Source organism: Lytechinus pictus, chromosome 12 (assembly GCF_037042905.1).
Source record: "Lytechinus pictus isolate F3 Inbred chromosome 12, Lp3.0, whole genome shotgun sequence".
NCBI lineage: Eukaryota > Metazoa > Echinodermata > Echinoidea > Temnopleuroida > Toxopneustidae > Lytechinus > Lytechinus pictus.
This window is the reverse complement of record NC_087256.1, coordinates 23524499-23541305: the sequence shown is the minus strand read 5'-3', so window position 1 is coordinate 23541305 and position 16807 is coordinate 23524499. Positions and strand designations below refer to the sequence as shown.

Genomic DNA, 16807 nt, shown 5'->3' with positions numbered 1-16807 from the left:
CTGTTTAGGAAAGGGACAATGAATCCGGGAGAAGGGGCGGCGCCCCCCCCCCCCCAAGCAACCTAAGGGCATGATGGGAAAGGTATTGTTTCACCCCCTAAAATGACAAGAAATTCCAAGAAATCGTCCCTGCTTGATAGGGACAACTTCCCATGAACGACGTAACTGCAATAAATAAATAATAAAGATGCAAGAAAAGGGAAGGACATCTATGGATGACGTTAAGTGGAGTAGTCTGCAGGCACAGACCCTTTATCAATGGTTTTAACATACATGTAGTACTTGCTGCACACAGTCTGCGCAGGAGACTAAATTCACTCATGTACTGTCTCTTCATCTACCATTTTGTTCGACACACGCACAGGGTCTAAAATCTCTAGTCTCCATATTAGACATGGTATTATTTGTAAGTGTCCAATCTGAGTCTGTGTTTGCAGACTAGTACTAGTGCAAAGAGCAATGATAGAAAGAAAGAGAAAGAGACAGAGAGTGGTGGTTGGGGTGCAATATACAAACAAAAATAAGTAGACCAAGTTCAAAGGAAATATGGTTGAAGATTCAAAACTTAGATTTATTAACATTTCACGAGATACTTGAGTTGGAACATCAAGCAATTGGGTTAAAATTTACAACATCCAAATCATTTCTTCTTTTTTTACATTCTATTGAGGGTTGCATTTCATCAAGGCTTGTTATGATAACAAATGCATCATTTCTGTAACAGGTTTACTATCAGCCATTCGGGCTGATGGATTTCAGTAGCTTAAACTGTTATCAGTAATTTTGTTATTATAACAAGTTTGATGAAATGTGCCCCATATCATTACATACAAAGGAACCAAATGCATGTTCGTTTTGCTGTAATTACACCTTCTATTATAGATATTCACAATCATATTCACAACCATGCTTTCTTTAATTCCTCAGAACTGTCATTCACTGACCAGTGAAAGTGATGTCTGGACAAAGTTTCGTTTCCTATAGTTTTATTCATCCAATTACGGTAATTGTTTAAACCAATGAGTGATGAGGGTGCAGCCAAAGTCTGTGCATGAGCTGTTGCCTCAAAATATAAAGGTTACATCACAAAAATTCTTATTGGCACATTCTCTGCACGCAGAATCTGTATGGCCCGTATTCTGAAGTCGGGTTTAAATTTTGGTTTAAAGTTGTGGTTTAACTATGGAAAGCCAGTTGTTACATAAATCTCTAACAGTAGAGGTTCAATGTATCGGCTCATTTGGCTCCCAAAACATTATTTAACTGCCTGGGAAGAATAGGTATGACAGTTGTCTTCACCATTAAAGTATAAGTAAAGAGCACAGTAAACATGTGAAGCATTCACTATGTAAACAAAATTTTGAAACGTTTGGCTTCCCATAATTTTAGCACAGAGTTAGACCACGGTCTATTAAACCTGACTTCAGAATACGGGCCCAATATGTTTAAACGATACAGAGCATATCTAGGTTCCTTGATACAAACCCTTCAATATCACATTAAAGCAATCAACAAACCAAATTTATAAATACAAGAACTCTGAAAGATTGGAACGATAAAAACCCTTAACCCAATATTGCTCCTTGACTTATCCAAAGAGTTTCAGTTATTTATCACCCCTCCCATTCCTGTCCGCACAAATATAAAAAATAATAACTTAATAATAAACATGGATAAATCAACTTAAGAAATATGATAAAATTTTTGTTGATTTTTTTTTACTCAGTTGGCATAACATGTAGCCAAGTAATTAAAATGCTCTCAAATTTTATTTTCCCCATCATCTAAAAACAAGAATATAACAATTCAGAATCAATATCTGACAAACATTCCTTGGGCAAATCAAGAGTAAATAAAAACTGAAAATTGTTTAAACATAGAATTAAATCATCCTACCAAAATATTTCATGGTTGTTTGGCTAGTGTGATATATATTAATATTTAGAAGGGAAACGTCACATATACAGACTTGTCAGTATTCACATCCACTTTAATCTGCATCAACATTGAAAACCTTTCATCCAAAATTGCATTTTCTAAATTACTTATTCATCCAAACCCCCACAACAGAAAGGAATGTCTATCCTTTTGTTAATTTCATAATTTCATTTGGCATTTTTTTTTCGAAAGATGTTTTCCCTCATCCTGCACCCACCTGCACTTCCCATTCCCTTGTCACATTCCCGCTTGGTCTTTACTCTTATATTATGGAATTTAAATGACCTCACATTTGGATGAAATTGACACTATTAATAGTCGAAATGATGTAAAAAAATTGCAAATATCATACTTCACAGGAGTTTATATCAGCCTTTGAGTTAAACAACATTAACGATGGCAATGTTGATGTTTATAATAACTTTAGTTTACTACATGGAAGAGCCGTGGTGTAGTGGTTCTGACTCTCGCCTTGTAAACATAGGGTCATGTGTTCAAATCCCACCGTGGTCTAGCGTCCTTTGGCAAGGCGTAAATCTACAGTTTGCCACTCTCGACCCAAGCGCTAAATGGGTACCCGGTAGGATGCGAAGAGATATTGTATGTTTGAATTTGCCAGCGCCATAATGAGGCTGCGATGAATGCAAGGAATGCTCCCCAGGGAGTGGAAATTGTGCACTTTTCGTGCGGGATTGAAATGAATTATTACACCAGCACAGTTTGGATTCAGAAAAAAAATTAATTTATGTATGATATTTGATGATGTATACAAAACTTTTGTTCATTATCTTGATGTCAAATTTCAGATATGTATTTTCTTGTCCGGAATTTTGTTATGAAAAATGTTGCAAAAACCAATAAATGACTGAATATGAATGGGGAATGAATGACAAGTCTGATTTCATTTTCACATTTCAGTTGTAAAACTATTTCCTCCTACATGTACCATCAAATTCTTTTAATACACCGAAAGAAATTTAGGGTTATATGGACGGAATAGTATCGAATAAGAGGCCTCACATGCCATTTGTACCAAAAAAATAATAATAATTCTTGCCATAAAAACAAAGTCAATTGTTTATATTTGAGTAATTGGTTTAACATTTTAAGAGTTATAAGGATTTAATTTTCATAATTAAATATTGAATCTATCGCCTTACCTAGGGAAGCATTTTTCAAAAGTGAAAAGTTTCAGCTCTTGTGATAGCCATGTCAATTTTCTTATTAGATTTGAAAATGCAATAATTTTATTACTAGTAGTAGAATCTTAGGGCTTTGGATGGATTTCATTACAAGAATAAAAAAAACATGATACTGAAAGACCAGGTTTACACCATAGATTATGTATATACAGCAACGTCTTGCAAAATCCACAGTTTATTGTTTGTGCAGAATCTAGATATTCATACAAGATATACCCATATTACACGACCATGATATATTTCAATGAAAGCACAGCAAACACATTTACACAACAAAGCACAATTTGGATAAAAAAATAAATGGAATGGAAAATTAACAAAGTATTAATGTACAGAATGCGTGTATAAAACACACTATATCATCAAAAGTTGTTTTCTTTTTAATCTAAATAAAAAAGATAGATATATAAATGAAAAAGGTCATGCTAACTTTCCTAAACGAATATTCATCATATACCCTTCAAAATCAAATTATACTGCCTACGGTATAATACAGACTGAATCACCTACGGTGGTACATGTATTTGGAAAATAGATTTCATTCCAATCTTGAAAGAATGTTTATTATAAGATGAAAACTGGTTTAGAAAGCCCTACTAAAACCTGGGCATAATCTGAGGGTGACAGGCGATTTCACCCCATAACAGCCCTAATCGCCCAATCAAATCGCACCATTACAGTAGATTATGACAGCACTGTTCAATTCTCTGATCATTGACAGGCTTTATGAAAGAGGGATCCAGCTCACCAATGCACTAGTGGGAGCACCTAAGACCAAATAAAAAACATTTTCAGAATACAGAAAATAATCGCAATATTCCTCTGCAAAATATTTACACAAGATCACCATCAATTGAATACAATTATTTCAAAAAATAAACACCAAATCTACAAACGAAAATGTATTTATTCACAACCAAAAACTGCAAATCAAAGCAAATATTCATGTTTTTTAAAGACGAAATACCTCATACATTGGAATGTTCAATCGCTTTAAAAGCAACAAGTGACAATATAAATCATTGCCTCATATATCATACCTATATATCATCATACCTCTTTCATGGAACTTTATAACTCTTCATAAATCTTTCTCATAGAATATATATATATAAATATACCCAAATATATATCACAATTCTGTCAAAGATTCTAAATAGATTTGATACCTAAAACTGGACGGGATATATAAAACATGGAACAATCTTCAAGGTGGCTATACCATGAAAGGCAGAAAAGATTTTGAAACAGTGACTACAGAAAGACATCTGGCATTTTACTTCAGCAATTCACAATACTATCTCCTTAAGTCGATTCGTTCTCATCCTCTATGTACATTGTATATCAAATGGAGAACGTTTCCAAATGATTTAAAGTATGACTTAAAGCTGCACTTAAGTTCCTAATTGCATACGGTATAATATATTCATTGGCAGCAATCCGGAGGGGGGGGGGTGGGGTCCCTTTTTGTATGGGAGCCTATGGGGGCGAGTCATCAAAGTTTTCAATGTCAAATGATCAGAGTTACATGTACATTACCATTTTTTTTTTTGGTGTATAATATTTTTTTCCCGCTTATTATGCCAGAAGAAGCAACGAATCTGTATTATGTTAATTCAGAAATATATGCAGTATATCAATTTTCGTGGATTTCGTGGCATGGTCGGCGAGCCCGAATTTTAAAACACGCAGATTTACGAGCATCTTTTTTAATGCATGTTTTGAACCGGGTTTCATGCGTGTATCCGACAGTAGTATTTGTCAACGCGCGATGCAGCTGGGAGTGTAAAAACAGGGCGTGTCTTGTCTGGAAAACGCTTTTTAACAATAACATAGAGCGGAACAAGTGTTGTGGACGCTGAAACCAAGTGCTTTGATATGTCTACAAAGCGTTTTACCGTACGTGTGTATAAAACAACAATTAAGAGTAGCCTTTAAACAAGACCCTGTATTTGTTATGATTTCATGGGGTCGATTTTGGTGAATGTTTCACATGCCTTTTGGTTATTTTTGTTCAGATTGAACCTGACAGTACTTTGTGTACATCGACACTTAAGCAAGACCCCAAGTCACACTTAAATCTAGAGGAAACGGTCACTTTATTTTTTATTTTGATCATCCAAATCTTTACGTTGTTTGGCCCACTCGGAGCATTGTATGGTGTGTCTAGGCCAGTCAGTGGACTGGCACTGTGGGCTGCAGTACGACTGCTTATCACAGAGAGAGCAACGGAATTGGCCGACGAGACCACACACGCAGAGATCGCGAGAATCTGAAGGAAAAAAAACGAGGATTAAAACTAATGTAAAATATTTGCTATGCATTGAACTGTTAACAAAAAGTTGTTCAACTTAAGCTCCCATCTCTTCATTGGCAACAAAAACAATACAGTGCAAATCTTTACACAATCATCATATTGGCCCATGTCTATTATCCATATTTAAAGAGAAAGTAACACAGAGTAAAACTAGAAGGATTATACAGCACAGTCAAATTTAACGCCTTCGCCATTGCCAGACCCCAAATATATCACAAACAAAACTTATAACGTTTCCCAATAATGAACTTTGTGACCTCTGACCTGGTGACCCCGACAGCTAATCAGGGTCCCGTAACACAAAGGTAAGCAATCAATGGTACGCTTGATTTTCAAGATTAATTGTACATTGTAGTCAATGCAATCAATCGCAAAAGAAAGTTCTACGATGATTACTAAGCTTTGTGTCATGGGCTCCTGATCATCATACCTACAACATGCAGAAATTAGCCAAGTTTGAAGTTAAACCTTCAAATCATTCTTTAATCATTCAACAAAAAAGAAGGTATTTTGGGTAAACAAGAGTAATCACCTCTGTGACAATGATTAAGACAGAACTACACAAAGAGGCTAAAGAATTAAAAGATATTTATCAGTGGCGTGATGAGCCAAAAATCTTGAAGGGGGCGAGATATGGCGTACCAGACAAAATTTATAAAAAGTTGAGAGCGAGCGAAGCAAGCGAGCAAAATTTTTGACATTTTTATTACAAAAATCCAAATTTATGATAGATTTTGACATAATATTCAGAAAATAATATCATATTTCACCCTCCCCTTTTTCTTTTCTCCCATTTTTCTTCTTGGCCATGAATATTTTTTTTTTTTGGGGGGGGGGGCCGGGGGGCAAGCGTGCCCCCGAGCCTCGCCATCTGTATGCCACTGATCTTTGTCCATTGAAGGAGTTAACCTTGTTCCGAGTGCCAACGGATGAGGACGAGACCTGCAGATCCATACGCTTCTGAGACTGATACACGCTTCTCTTCCACGGTTTCGTAGTCTGATACATCCCCCGTCTTTAAAAATATGAACGGCTTCTCTTGGACCTATACATCAACAAGAAAAGTCATCTCAATTTCAAAACAATTAAACACTACCAATACTACTACTAATAATAACAGTACAATTACTGCGTTTTTTAATGTATCTTCTTTGTTTACATGTCTTTCCTTTTTTCCCCTCCATTTCTTCGTTTTTTAACTTTTAAATACCTTTTCTTTGGCTTTTGCACCCAGGGTTTGGCTGGTTATAAGGTTTCTGGCTACTTTTGTAGTCCCAATTCCCATAGAAATGTTTGTTATGCAATTGTACTGCTTTCTTACCTTTAATTGTTTATAAAAAAATTCTTTTTTATGTACACTGTATGTTATTTTGTTATGGTGAATGAAATAATTACATAAAATGAAATAATGATAACAACAATGACAATGCTGATGACAATTACATAGACGACCCCAAAAGTAATGCCTCTTGCAGCCACTTACGGTTGTTGGAAACGTAATTCAGGTTTTTGCTGGAATGCTATTGAATAAAACATGTACTTTCATTAATTGACATAATTTTCATGATTATAATTTGCATAACTTTCTAACAAACTATCACATAATTCTGTATCCTTTTTAATGATACACCCTGTATTTCTGCAGCCCTCATATCCACTGTGATCCCACTTACCTTTGGAGGCAGAGACTGGGATTTCTTGAGGTCACGTCGGAGGTCACTGAGTGTGCCCACTTTGTTGGCAGACACCTGGCCTATCTTTTGGAAAGTACCATCCGTGTTCTTGATGTTGACAGTCATGTCCGCACGATCCTCTTTCTCTGAATGATGTCAAGGGGAAAAAAATGTTTCAGTCTCTTTTCACAAATATATACCCCTTTGTACATCTAACACCCATTTTTTTCTATATCACATGAGCTGCTCAAGACATGGCATTTTGTGAGTACAGTATTACAATTTTTCATATGAACTAGAAATCAGAGCTACATGTAAATCACTTCAAAAAGGTTCAATATATCACATACAAAAAAATGAAATAAAAAAATACTTTTGAAATGGCTGCAAATGAAAAAATATACATGTGTTTAATCAAAAAATTTATTCATAATTTGGCGAGCATTGCTTAACTTTTGTAAGAGTTATAAAAAAAATTTGCTCGTGCAGGAATTAGCCTTCCAGTTTGTATAAAGAGGAGAGTCCTTTGGAGCTTACAAAATTGATAGTTTATAATTGATTAATTGAGTCTATGAGTTACCGTATTTCTTTTTTTTTATGGGGAGGGAGGGATATGGTGTAGGGGGTCAGACTTACATACTTTATGGAATTCCCAAAGGAGACATTTTTTTATTTCAGTTTTACCTTTCTCCAGCTGTCCTTCGGTGAATCCTGGTGGTAGAGCAGTGACTTCAATCTCTGGGGTTCGTCTGGGACTGTTAGGTGAACGGCTACCGATAGAACCATTCCCCTCTTCACGAACCAGAAGGTGCACCTGCTTACTCATCGGCCTGCATGGAGAGGTGATGAACCAGGATATGAAACATCAACATTATTCAGTGGTTTCAATGGAAGATGACATGTCATCAAACTTAGTGAGTGATTTCAAAGAGAGGTGAAACCGATGAATTGGCTCAGTTGGTAGAGCCTCCGTCTAGTGACCAGTACTGACCGTACAGAAACTTTGTTAGCCTAACAGAGTGCTTAACAGTAAGCCCAGTCACATTTTTCGAATTGTGAAGTCAAAACTTTTATTTCAATGTGTAAGTAATGCATTGTTGTACATGTAACATTAGGCATCGTTACCACATTACCGATTGTAACGGTCTCAGTTAGCGCACTGTCAGCACTAACGTTTCTTTGCGGTCAGTACGGGAGGTCAGGAGTTCAAGCCCTGGCCGTGTCAGACCAAAAGGCCTTACAAGATTAGAGTTGTTGTTAACCTGTTTGGTACTCAATGATTTAAGGGATAGAGCAATGTCAATCTGGCGCTGCACAGTGGCAGCTGCCGGGCCCACGATCAATTGGCTAAATTGATTTTTTTTTTTTTCTATTTCAGATTTCTATTTCAAACAATAAAAATATGGATTTTCATGTCATCAAAATTTCAATGAGGAATGAAATGTCATTAAAATTACTTAGTGATTTTAATGAGAGATGAAATTAATTTCATCAAAAAATTACCAGTACTTAGTGATTTCAATGAGAGATGAAGTGTCATAAAAATTGTTTAGTGATTTTAATAAAAGAGAGATGATATTATCAAATTAATTTAGTGAGCCAATGAGAAATGACATGATATCAAACTTAGTTATTGAGTTCAATGATATATGAAATGTCATCAAACTTGTTTTGTGATTTCAGTGACAGATGAAAGGTCAACAGAGAGGTGAAATTCAATAGTGATTTCCATAAGAGATGAAGTATTAATTTTGTTTCATGATTTCAATGAAAGATAAAATATCATAAAACTTGTACATTGATTTTTTTTAAATGAAAGATGAAACGTTATTCAATTTTGTTAATTGATTTCTAATGAAAGGTGAAACATCAAACTTAGATAATGGTTTATATCAAGCAAATTCCTTCATGAAAGACAGAGCTCACTGCCACTATTTTGTCTTATTATGTCTTGGGAATGTACTAAATTCAAGTGATGAACACCACCACCCCCCCCCCCCTTGCCTCCAAACTTTCTTCTAATTGCAATTATGAATAGTATTTTAGCAAAAACAGTAAACAAAGAAGAAATTCCTCTCCTTTCAAATATTTCAAGTAAATGTAATACAAGCTACCACCGTACACCAAACAAAACCATCATTAAATACATTATCAATAAAAATGTTAAAAGTCAAATCCAAACCAACAACGCGTTAATTTGAATAAATGGAGAAAATCCAACAACGTACAACACTGTTGTAAGACATAGAAAATGAGGATTTCAATAAGGTATGACATAATTTTTGCCTAATTTCTCAAATAGTTTTATGCAGATCATTTGAATTATTCAAATAAGGGGCTAAAGGTGTCACACACTAACTATTTAATTTGCATATTATTGTATGAATCAGAAATATTTCAAATTTTTCCTCTTGACCTCTTAAACACTGTTTCTTAGTCTTATATCAGAATAAAACAGAATTTCGCTTCTTTATGAACAGTTGAACTATTAACTTAGTATGACTCGATCAAGAGCATCTTTATTATGAAATGTAAAAGAAACATTTTATATATTATACATGCATAACAAGTCAAAAGAAATATTGAGTGTGCGAATGAATTCTCTCATTTGTATTTGAGCAATGTCACCAATACAGACTGTGCTTTATGACCTTGAATGTTATTTCAAAATGTCAACCCTTTCTTATTTTCCATCCAATTTTCACGAAACTTTCAGTGTTATAAAAGCTTGTTTGATTTTTCTCTCCTTTATGAAAATCAAGTTGCTGCTGAGTGGACATGACCTTTAACCCTAATTCTCCCGGGGGGGGGGGGGGGGGCCATAATGGCCCCCCCCTCGACAATTTTCGCGATATATCTGCTTCGCGAATTTTTTTTACCTCGCCGCTCACTGACTTTTTACTTTCAAGTCTCGCGCAAATTTTGAGACCAAATTTGTGACGCCCGGGTACGCGGTTACGACATTACGCAACATTATATAAGTGCATGTCAGACCCAAAATTGCTCAGAAACGTGATTTCATGTACAAATCCAATGCAAATAGTGTATTTAGCCAAAATTCATAAATGTATCATTATTTCTACTTTTACTGATTAAACTTAATTAATTTTGCCTTGTTTATGATCAGAATTAAGTCTGGAACGATTTCCATTGAAAAAACAATAAAAAACCAAAAGTAAAAAACAAAGAAATACATAAGAAATTCATAAAACAATAAAATACATAAGAAATTGATTTCCAAACCGAAGTTGTTTTTTATTGCGATTGTTAAGAATGCTACAAATAATAATAATAATAATAATAATAATAGCGGTATATTTACCCAGGGTAGCCGCTTCAGTTCCGAAAACTGTTCTCCCAGCGGGCCCTGCTATTATTAGAATATTTTTACCAAAGAATATTTTTACCAAAAATTAGCATTCTAGGAGCTTTATTTAGTGAATTAGAGCAAAAAGTATGATTTATGCATAAATTAGCATAATTAATTCATATAAAATAAAATCTCAATATTTTGGAAAATTTTACCATACAGCCTTGTAGATTACATCACACACCAGCGTGCAAATTTTTGCGTCGCTCGCGCGATCGGTGGCCGAGATCTTAAGGGGGGGCCATAATAGCCCCCCCCCGGGAATGACAAGAATCAAAATACCCCGGGAGCTTGAGGGTTAAACTAAAATGAAATCCAATAACACAGCTAGGGGATTATATGAAGGTCCAACAAGAGCACAATAATTATCAGTTCACAAATACCACCACTGAATAACATGATGCATACATAAATTGTTACATTTATATATACATGTAACATGAATTAACAAAATGGCCAGTAACATAAAAACATAATGATATTATTATGGGGTAAATTGTAGGTTTCAACTTGGATTTATATATGTACTTCATGTACGTAGATATTACAGCATGAATTTTTATACATTCAAGGCTTTAAATGACCCTTTGAAAATGAAATATAATGAAAGTGTTTCAATGTAGAGAATGTGACGGTTTTGAATACACTATCCGATTTTTTAATCAAATTTTTCTCACTCTCATTGTAAGATCATTTTGGGGAGAGTATTGCCTTTAAACAAGACACCATTGTAGTATTGCACCACCTTGTATCAAGGTATTGTAAATGAGTCTAAACAATCACCTCTAGGGGTGCCATGGGCGAATCACATAGATCCTCATATAAATGGTAAAATGATAATCATATACAGGGTAGCCACATCGGACGTAAGCTGGTCTTCAAGCAAGCTCTTCGTAACATACCGTTATCGCTACCCCTCTTTATCATAACATTCAGAGGGCCTGGCCAGAAAGTCCAAATTGGAAGTTAATGTATGGAAGCTTCCTTTCCCAAAACTAACATAGAGGGCGTCCTGACTCGCAATCCGTAACCCAGTGCCGATCCTCTCATCTCTCATCGGCACTGGGTTTAATAGGGAATGGGAGTCGGAAGGCCCTCTATGTTAGTTTTAGGGAAGGAGAGCTTCCATACATGTACATCAACTGTCCAATCTGGACTACTGGCCAGTTGGTCAAAGATAATATTTTTAAAAAGTCTCTGGTATGACTCAGCCAGGGTTCGAACCCATGACCTCCCATTCATGAGGTAGGCTCTCTTCCACAGAGCCACAATGCCCGGTCAATTTAAGCACTACTGTGACTGTAGTTTCATTTTTATGCTGCGATGGTGGCAGCGGTGGGATCGACAGTAAAGAAGTGACACTACACAGTCGCAATAGTGTAATTCATTCATCCCATTTAAAACAGGATGTTAGGATTCCAGGCATGCATGGCAACGCAAGAAACAATTGTTAAGACTCATTTACAATACACAAAGTGGTGCAATAGATGTACATGTAGTTCTATGGGTGACGCAACATTCGCTCCTGCAACAATTTCTCCAGGTAAAGATGTAGGGTTGGGGTTAGGGTTGCAATAGGGTTCTATATAAGGTTTAGGGTAGGGTATAGTGTTAAACCCATGATTGAAATTGGTCATTCGATTAGTGTGTGGAATTTAGATTGGAGCAATTGATGCTGGAGCAACTGTCATGGAACCATGATGCAACTAAAAAATCAAATCCAATATAATTGATCAAAACTGTGGCAGTTAATGGGTCTGTTCTTGTTATTAGAGCGAGCACTTTTGAAAACTCATGGAAGGAAAGATGATGGACGGTTTCAGCCAGATTTGAGCATTCACACATCCCTGCTTTGCAGGCGAGACAAAAAGGAATGATGATGATGATTAAAGCCAATTTCTTTTCTGACATGAACTACAATTCTGTTACAACTAGCAAACAATTTGCACTTTCTTGATGAGCCATTCCTTGTTGGGTTACAAAGCTTAATTCTTAATGTTTAGTAGACATCTGACACATATCTGTGACCCGCCACCCCAAAACCATGCAACATTAAGTCACAAGGGGAGGTTCTCTGGAAATAGCCAAAATAATAATTTGATCTTCATAAACCAAAAGATACTGATAAAATTAGCTTATCTGAAAGAGTAATAATTCTTCTTACTGACAAAATTTGAAGTTGTACAGTTGAATAGAATACAAGATATATACAAGAGTTTTTATGCAAGTTTTTTGCGTACTGCTCGGAAGTTTCGACGAGATTCCAGTGTGCATATAAATGCATCATGCTTGAGTGAACCCAGAACTTGATACCTTGTTTCTCCTTATTTTTGAAGCTCTCCCTAAATTTCTTTTGCATTCAATCAAGAATTGTTGATCAAATTTGAGAAGGTACATAGCATTTTAAAGCTTAAGATGTGCGGTTTTAAGCTCAATGAAAATATCAAAATTCATTACATGTACGTGCAACTTCTTGTATGTTTATGGCGGTTAGTCAGTCAACAAGGTTAGAATTAGGACTGTTTATGGAAAATGGCCCTGGATCAAAAGCAGTACCGTACATCTTTATTATTAGCAAAAAATCCATGAATCAAGTTATGTCAACCACACACACACACGCTAATGATAACCAACAATACACAAATACACTGTACATCTTCAACTGGCAATCTTCAAACCATAGCGGGACTCACGTAATGAGGGGACAATATGTTAGTTTAAAGCAGGGCCTTACAGTGAGCTCTCAAAATGAACTTTTCTTTGTGGACTAGCCTTCTGACAAGGCCTCATGACTTGGTTATATTATTTGTCAAGTAGTGGCTGAAACAAGACAAGCGGTCAAAGAAAAACACCTAGCGATACAAAGGCGACCATGAGATCGAGCGACCCTTTTGGAACCTGGTTTTAATGCTTGCTATTAATTATTCATGGGCATGCCTATGCGCCAGAAGGTTCGTTGATTGGCCGCTACCTCTCAGGCAGCGGGTTCAAATCCAGAACAATGGTTAACACAGGAAATTCGAGTCAGGTTCCTAAAGACCCAGTGGCTGGCTTGTTCACCAGGGTTTGAGTGCTTAGTCTTTACAGACTAGTCGCTCAGTTCAGTCCTGATATATTTGTTATATCAGGCAGGGGGCCTTGTCTAAAGGCTATACATGGACCTGTACATAATCACTGATATGGGAGTAAGTACTTTTTTCCCCTCAGGAATTTACATAGATACATGTAAGATCAAAATTATGACTGTTTGGGGAAAGCAACCATATGTTGAAAGCGGTATGGATTAGTGATTATGCATTTATACACTTAACGCACAAATTAATATACAATTATAGCTGATATACAGTGAATGGATTATACATGACACATGGTTATATATGGTTTATATATATGCCACAATACAAGAAGCAACTGACTATGGTACATGAAGCTCCACCTTAATTATGCTGTATCTACATGTACATGTATGTGTGTGAATGACCAGATCAAAACCAACAATTAGTTACAAGGCAAAAATTCTCTTCTACCAGCCCCAAACTACCACCGATTTGTTATTCAATATTTGGAAAGCTGACTTACCTCCTACTGTTGAAATATGAAATCAAAATATCAAACCAAAAACAATTAAGATATAAACATTTTTAAGACCACTTTTCTGAAACTGCTGAGAGTTTTCAAGAGATTTTGCACAATAATTATGTTTTTCTCCATTTTCTGTTATTTTTACCGGTTTTTTTTTTATTTCTCTGCACCGAATTTCATTATAGGTTTATATGGATTTTGATCAGGGGATGTTTCAGTTTTTTTTTACTGTAAATCAAACACAAACTTAATTTTGACTGTCTAATTGTGGGAACTGAGCTGGCCAAGTCATTATAACTCATGAAACTTTGAATTGCAATGCATTCACATGTACACTGTATATTTAAATGAATGCACATACAAATGTGATGAAATTAGTATGGAATTAAAATATCATTTTATGTTATGACCGACATGAAAACAAATACATTAATGGTGATTATGACTATATATAAAGCATCCACATGTACATGTACACTAGTCTAGTAACACTTAAGATTACCGGTCGACTTTGCTTGATTTTGGTTTGGGACCTTTTTTCCTGTGCAGAGAGAAAGGGTAATTTTTGTTTAGTAGCTGATTAAAACAGAATTTTTGCTGACAAGCTCAAATAAAACACATTATTTTTGTTTTCTAAAAAAGGAAGCACTAAATTGAGTACAGTGAAAATATAAATACAGGGGGTTAATAGGGAGTTAAAATACATGATGATTTGATATTATTCTCAAAAGCTTATGTTTTTTGTTTGAGATTATTAGTGTTGTTGCCATGGAAATAAGAGTCAGGGGGCTGTATCAGCACAGGGTTCAATGTACTTTGACTCTCAGGCCCGTATTCTGAAGTCAGGTTTAACTTAGACCATGGTCTAACTCTGTTCTAAAATTATGGTAATCCAAATGTGTCACAATTTTTATTGAGTTGTATGTTTCGTTTGTTAACTTTGCTCTTTTCTGATTCATCGATGGTGAAGGCAATCATCTATTTATACTTCCTGGAAAATAATAAATGATTTGAGAGCCAAATGAGCTGAAATATGATTTCTCTCCTGCTAGTGATTTATGTGACAATTGGCTATCCATACTTAAACCACAACTATAAACCTGAGTTTAAGTTAAACCCAACTTCATAATACGGGCCTAAAGGGATACGGGCCTATGGGTTCACAACACATATATGCGAGTGGATACCATGCGCGACCAAAAAAACACGTAAAAAGGATGTCTTTTTCAAGATACAAGTAGGGCACGTTACGTACGTAACGTAATAAGGGTGTCAAAAACACTAAAATAATGAAAAAAGGGTATCTATTTCGCTAGGAAAGCTACGTGTTTAGGGTCAAATTTGCGAGGGTACAGTGTATAAAAATCAAGACTAAAATGTTTTATAAAGGATGTACATGTACTTTTTGCTCCAGGAGTCAACACTACGTGTTTAGAGTATGATTTGCGCGAGTTGGGCTGTTCTAAACCCAATGATGTAGGTAAAGGTAAAACCGACGACAGACTACGTCCGTGACATACCGCTGTACTTGTTTAGGGGTTCAATTCAGGGAATACTTGCCAATAGTATCGTTTTGTTTCTAATACTTGTTAAGGGTAGGGTTTCACACGCCAATTTCAGAATATGGAAAATACGTGTTTAGGGTGCTTTTTGAGATCTCATGGTCGCGCATGGTATCCACTCGTGAATGGAAGTGGCCCCCCCCCCCCCCCCCCCCCGGGGCGTTATCTCATGTCAATACAGTATAAATGATGGAAGATCAAATATTTGAGGGAAAAATACAAGAGATCATGGAAAGATTGGACTTGGATGAAAACTGTCACGGGAGGAGTGGTCAAGAGAAGTGGATTGAAATGGATAGACCACTTGTTGAGGAGGGAAGATGATGAACCTCTGAAAAGAGCAAGGAATCTGGAACCGGATGGCACAAGAGGAAAGGAAAGACCACAGATTACATGGTAAGATATGGTGAAGAAGGAAGGCAGTTGTAGGGACAGTGATTTTCCGTTTCTAAAAATTGCCTTTTCCGTTTCAGAAAATCTTGAATTCCATTTCAGAATGTCTGAAAACGGAAATTTCATTTCCCCATAGACTTTGTATACATGAAAAAGTGACGATTCCGTTAACATAGAAAATCAATACTCAATGAGTCGCGATGTCAAAATGCTTGCGCTGGTCAAAATTTGCATCTGCCACTGTAATAACAATGCTTTACAATCGATTTTAATCGAAGAGATTTGAGTAGAAAAACTATTTAAAGAAAAATAATCAACATGAATACATCCTCACCTTTCACATTATTAGCATTATTTTATGGTTAAATAAGATTTTATGGCTGATTTTTTGGACTTTTTGGACATCGTTTTGAGCAGTCGACGACTTCCGCCTATCCGCCATTTTGGATTTGTTGAATCACCGCGATCATGATATTATGACCGAACGCAGAGGGCAGCAACACACGGCCGTGTTTCTGCCTTATATGCGGACGTGAGTGTAAACTTATTTCGATACAATCTAGTGATGGAGGGGCTCGAGTGCAATGTGTTGATTGTCTTGATTGTTGTAGCCAAATGAGATCATGTTTTTCCAGTTGATATTCGTAATTTCTGTTGCTATTCTGTGTATTTTGAGAAAAAAGCCACTTTCCGTTTCATAGGCCGATTCCGTGAATTTCCGTCCGCTTTCCGCGATCGCGGAAAATCACTGTCCCTACAGCTGAGGTTGA

General features: G+C 36.0%; 1 protein-coding gene across 1 annotated transcript in view; it reads right to left on the bottom strand.

Annotated features, from left to right (window-relative positions):
• Nucleotides 1–4695: 4695 nt before the first annotated feature.
• Nucleotides 4696–16807, bottom strand: part of LOC129272589 (fibrocystin-L-like) — a 100685-nt gene continuing 88573 nt past the window's right edge. Inside the window, exons 56-60 of the mRNA XM_064107388.1 lie at nt 14585–14623; nt 7815–7960; nt 7131–7276; nt 6367–6502; nt 4696–5412 (exon numbers count right to left, since the gene is read on the bottom strand). Of these exons, the coding sequence (XP_063963458.1) occupies nt 5240–5412; nt 6367–6502; nt 7131–7276; nt 7815–7960; nt 14585–14623 (640 nt within the window). The 3' untranslated portion in view covers nt 4696–5239. The remainder of the gene's footprint in view (nt 5413–6366; nt 6503–7130; nt 7277–7814; nt 7961–14584; nt 14624–16807) is intronic.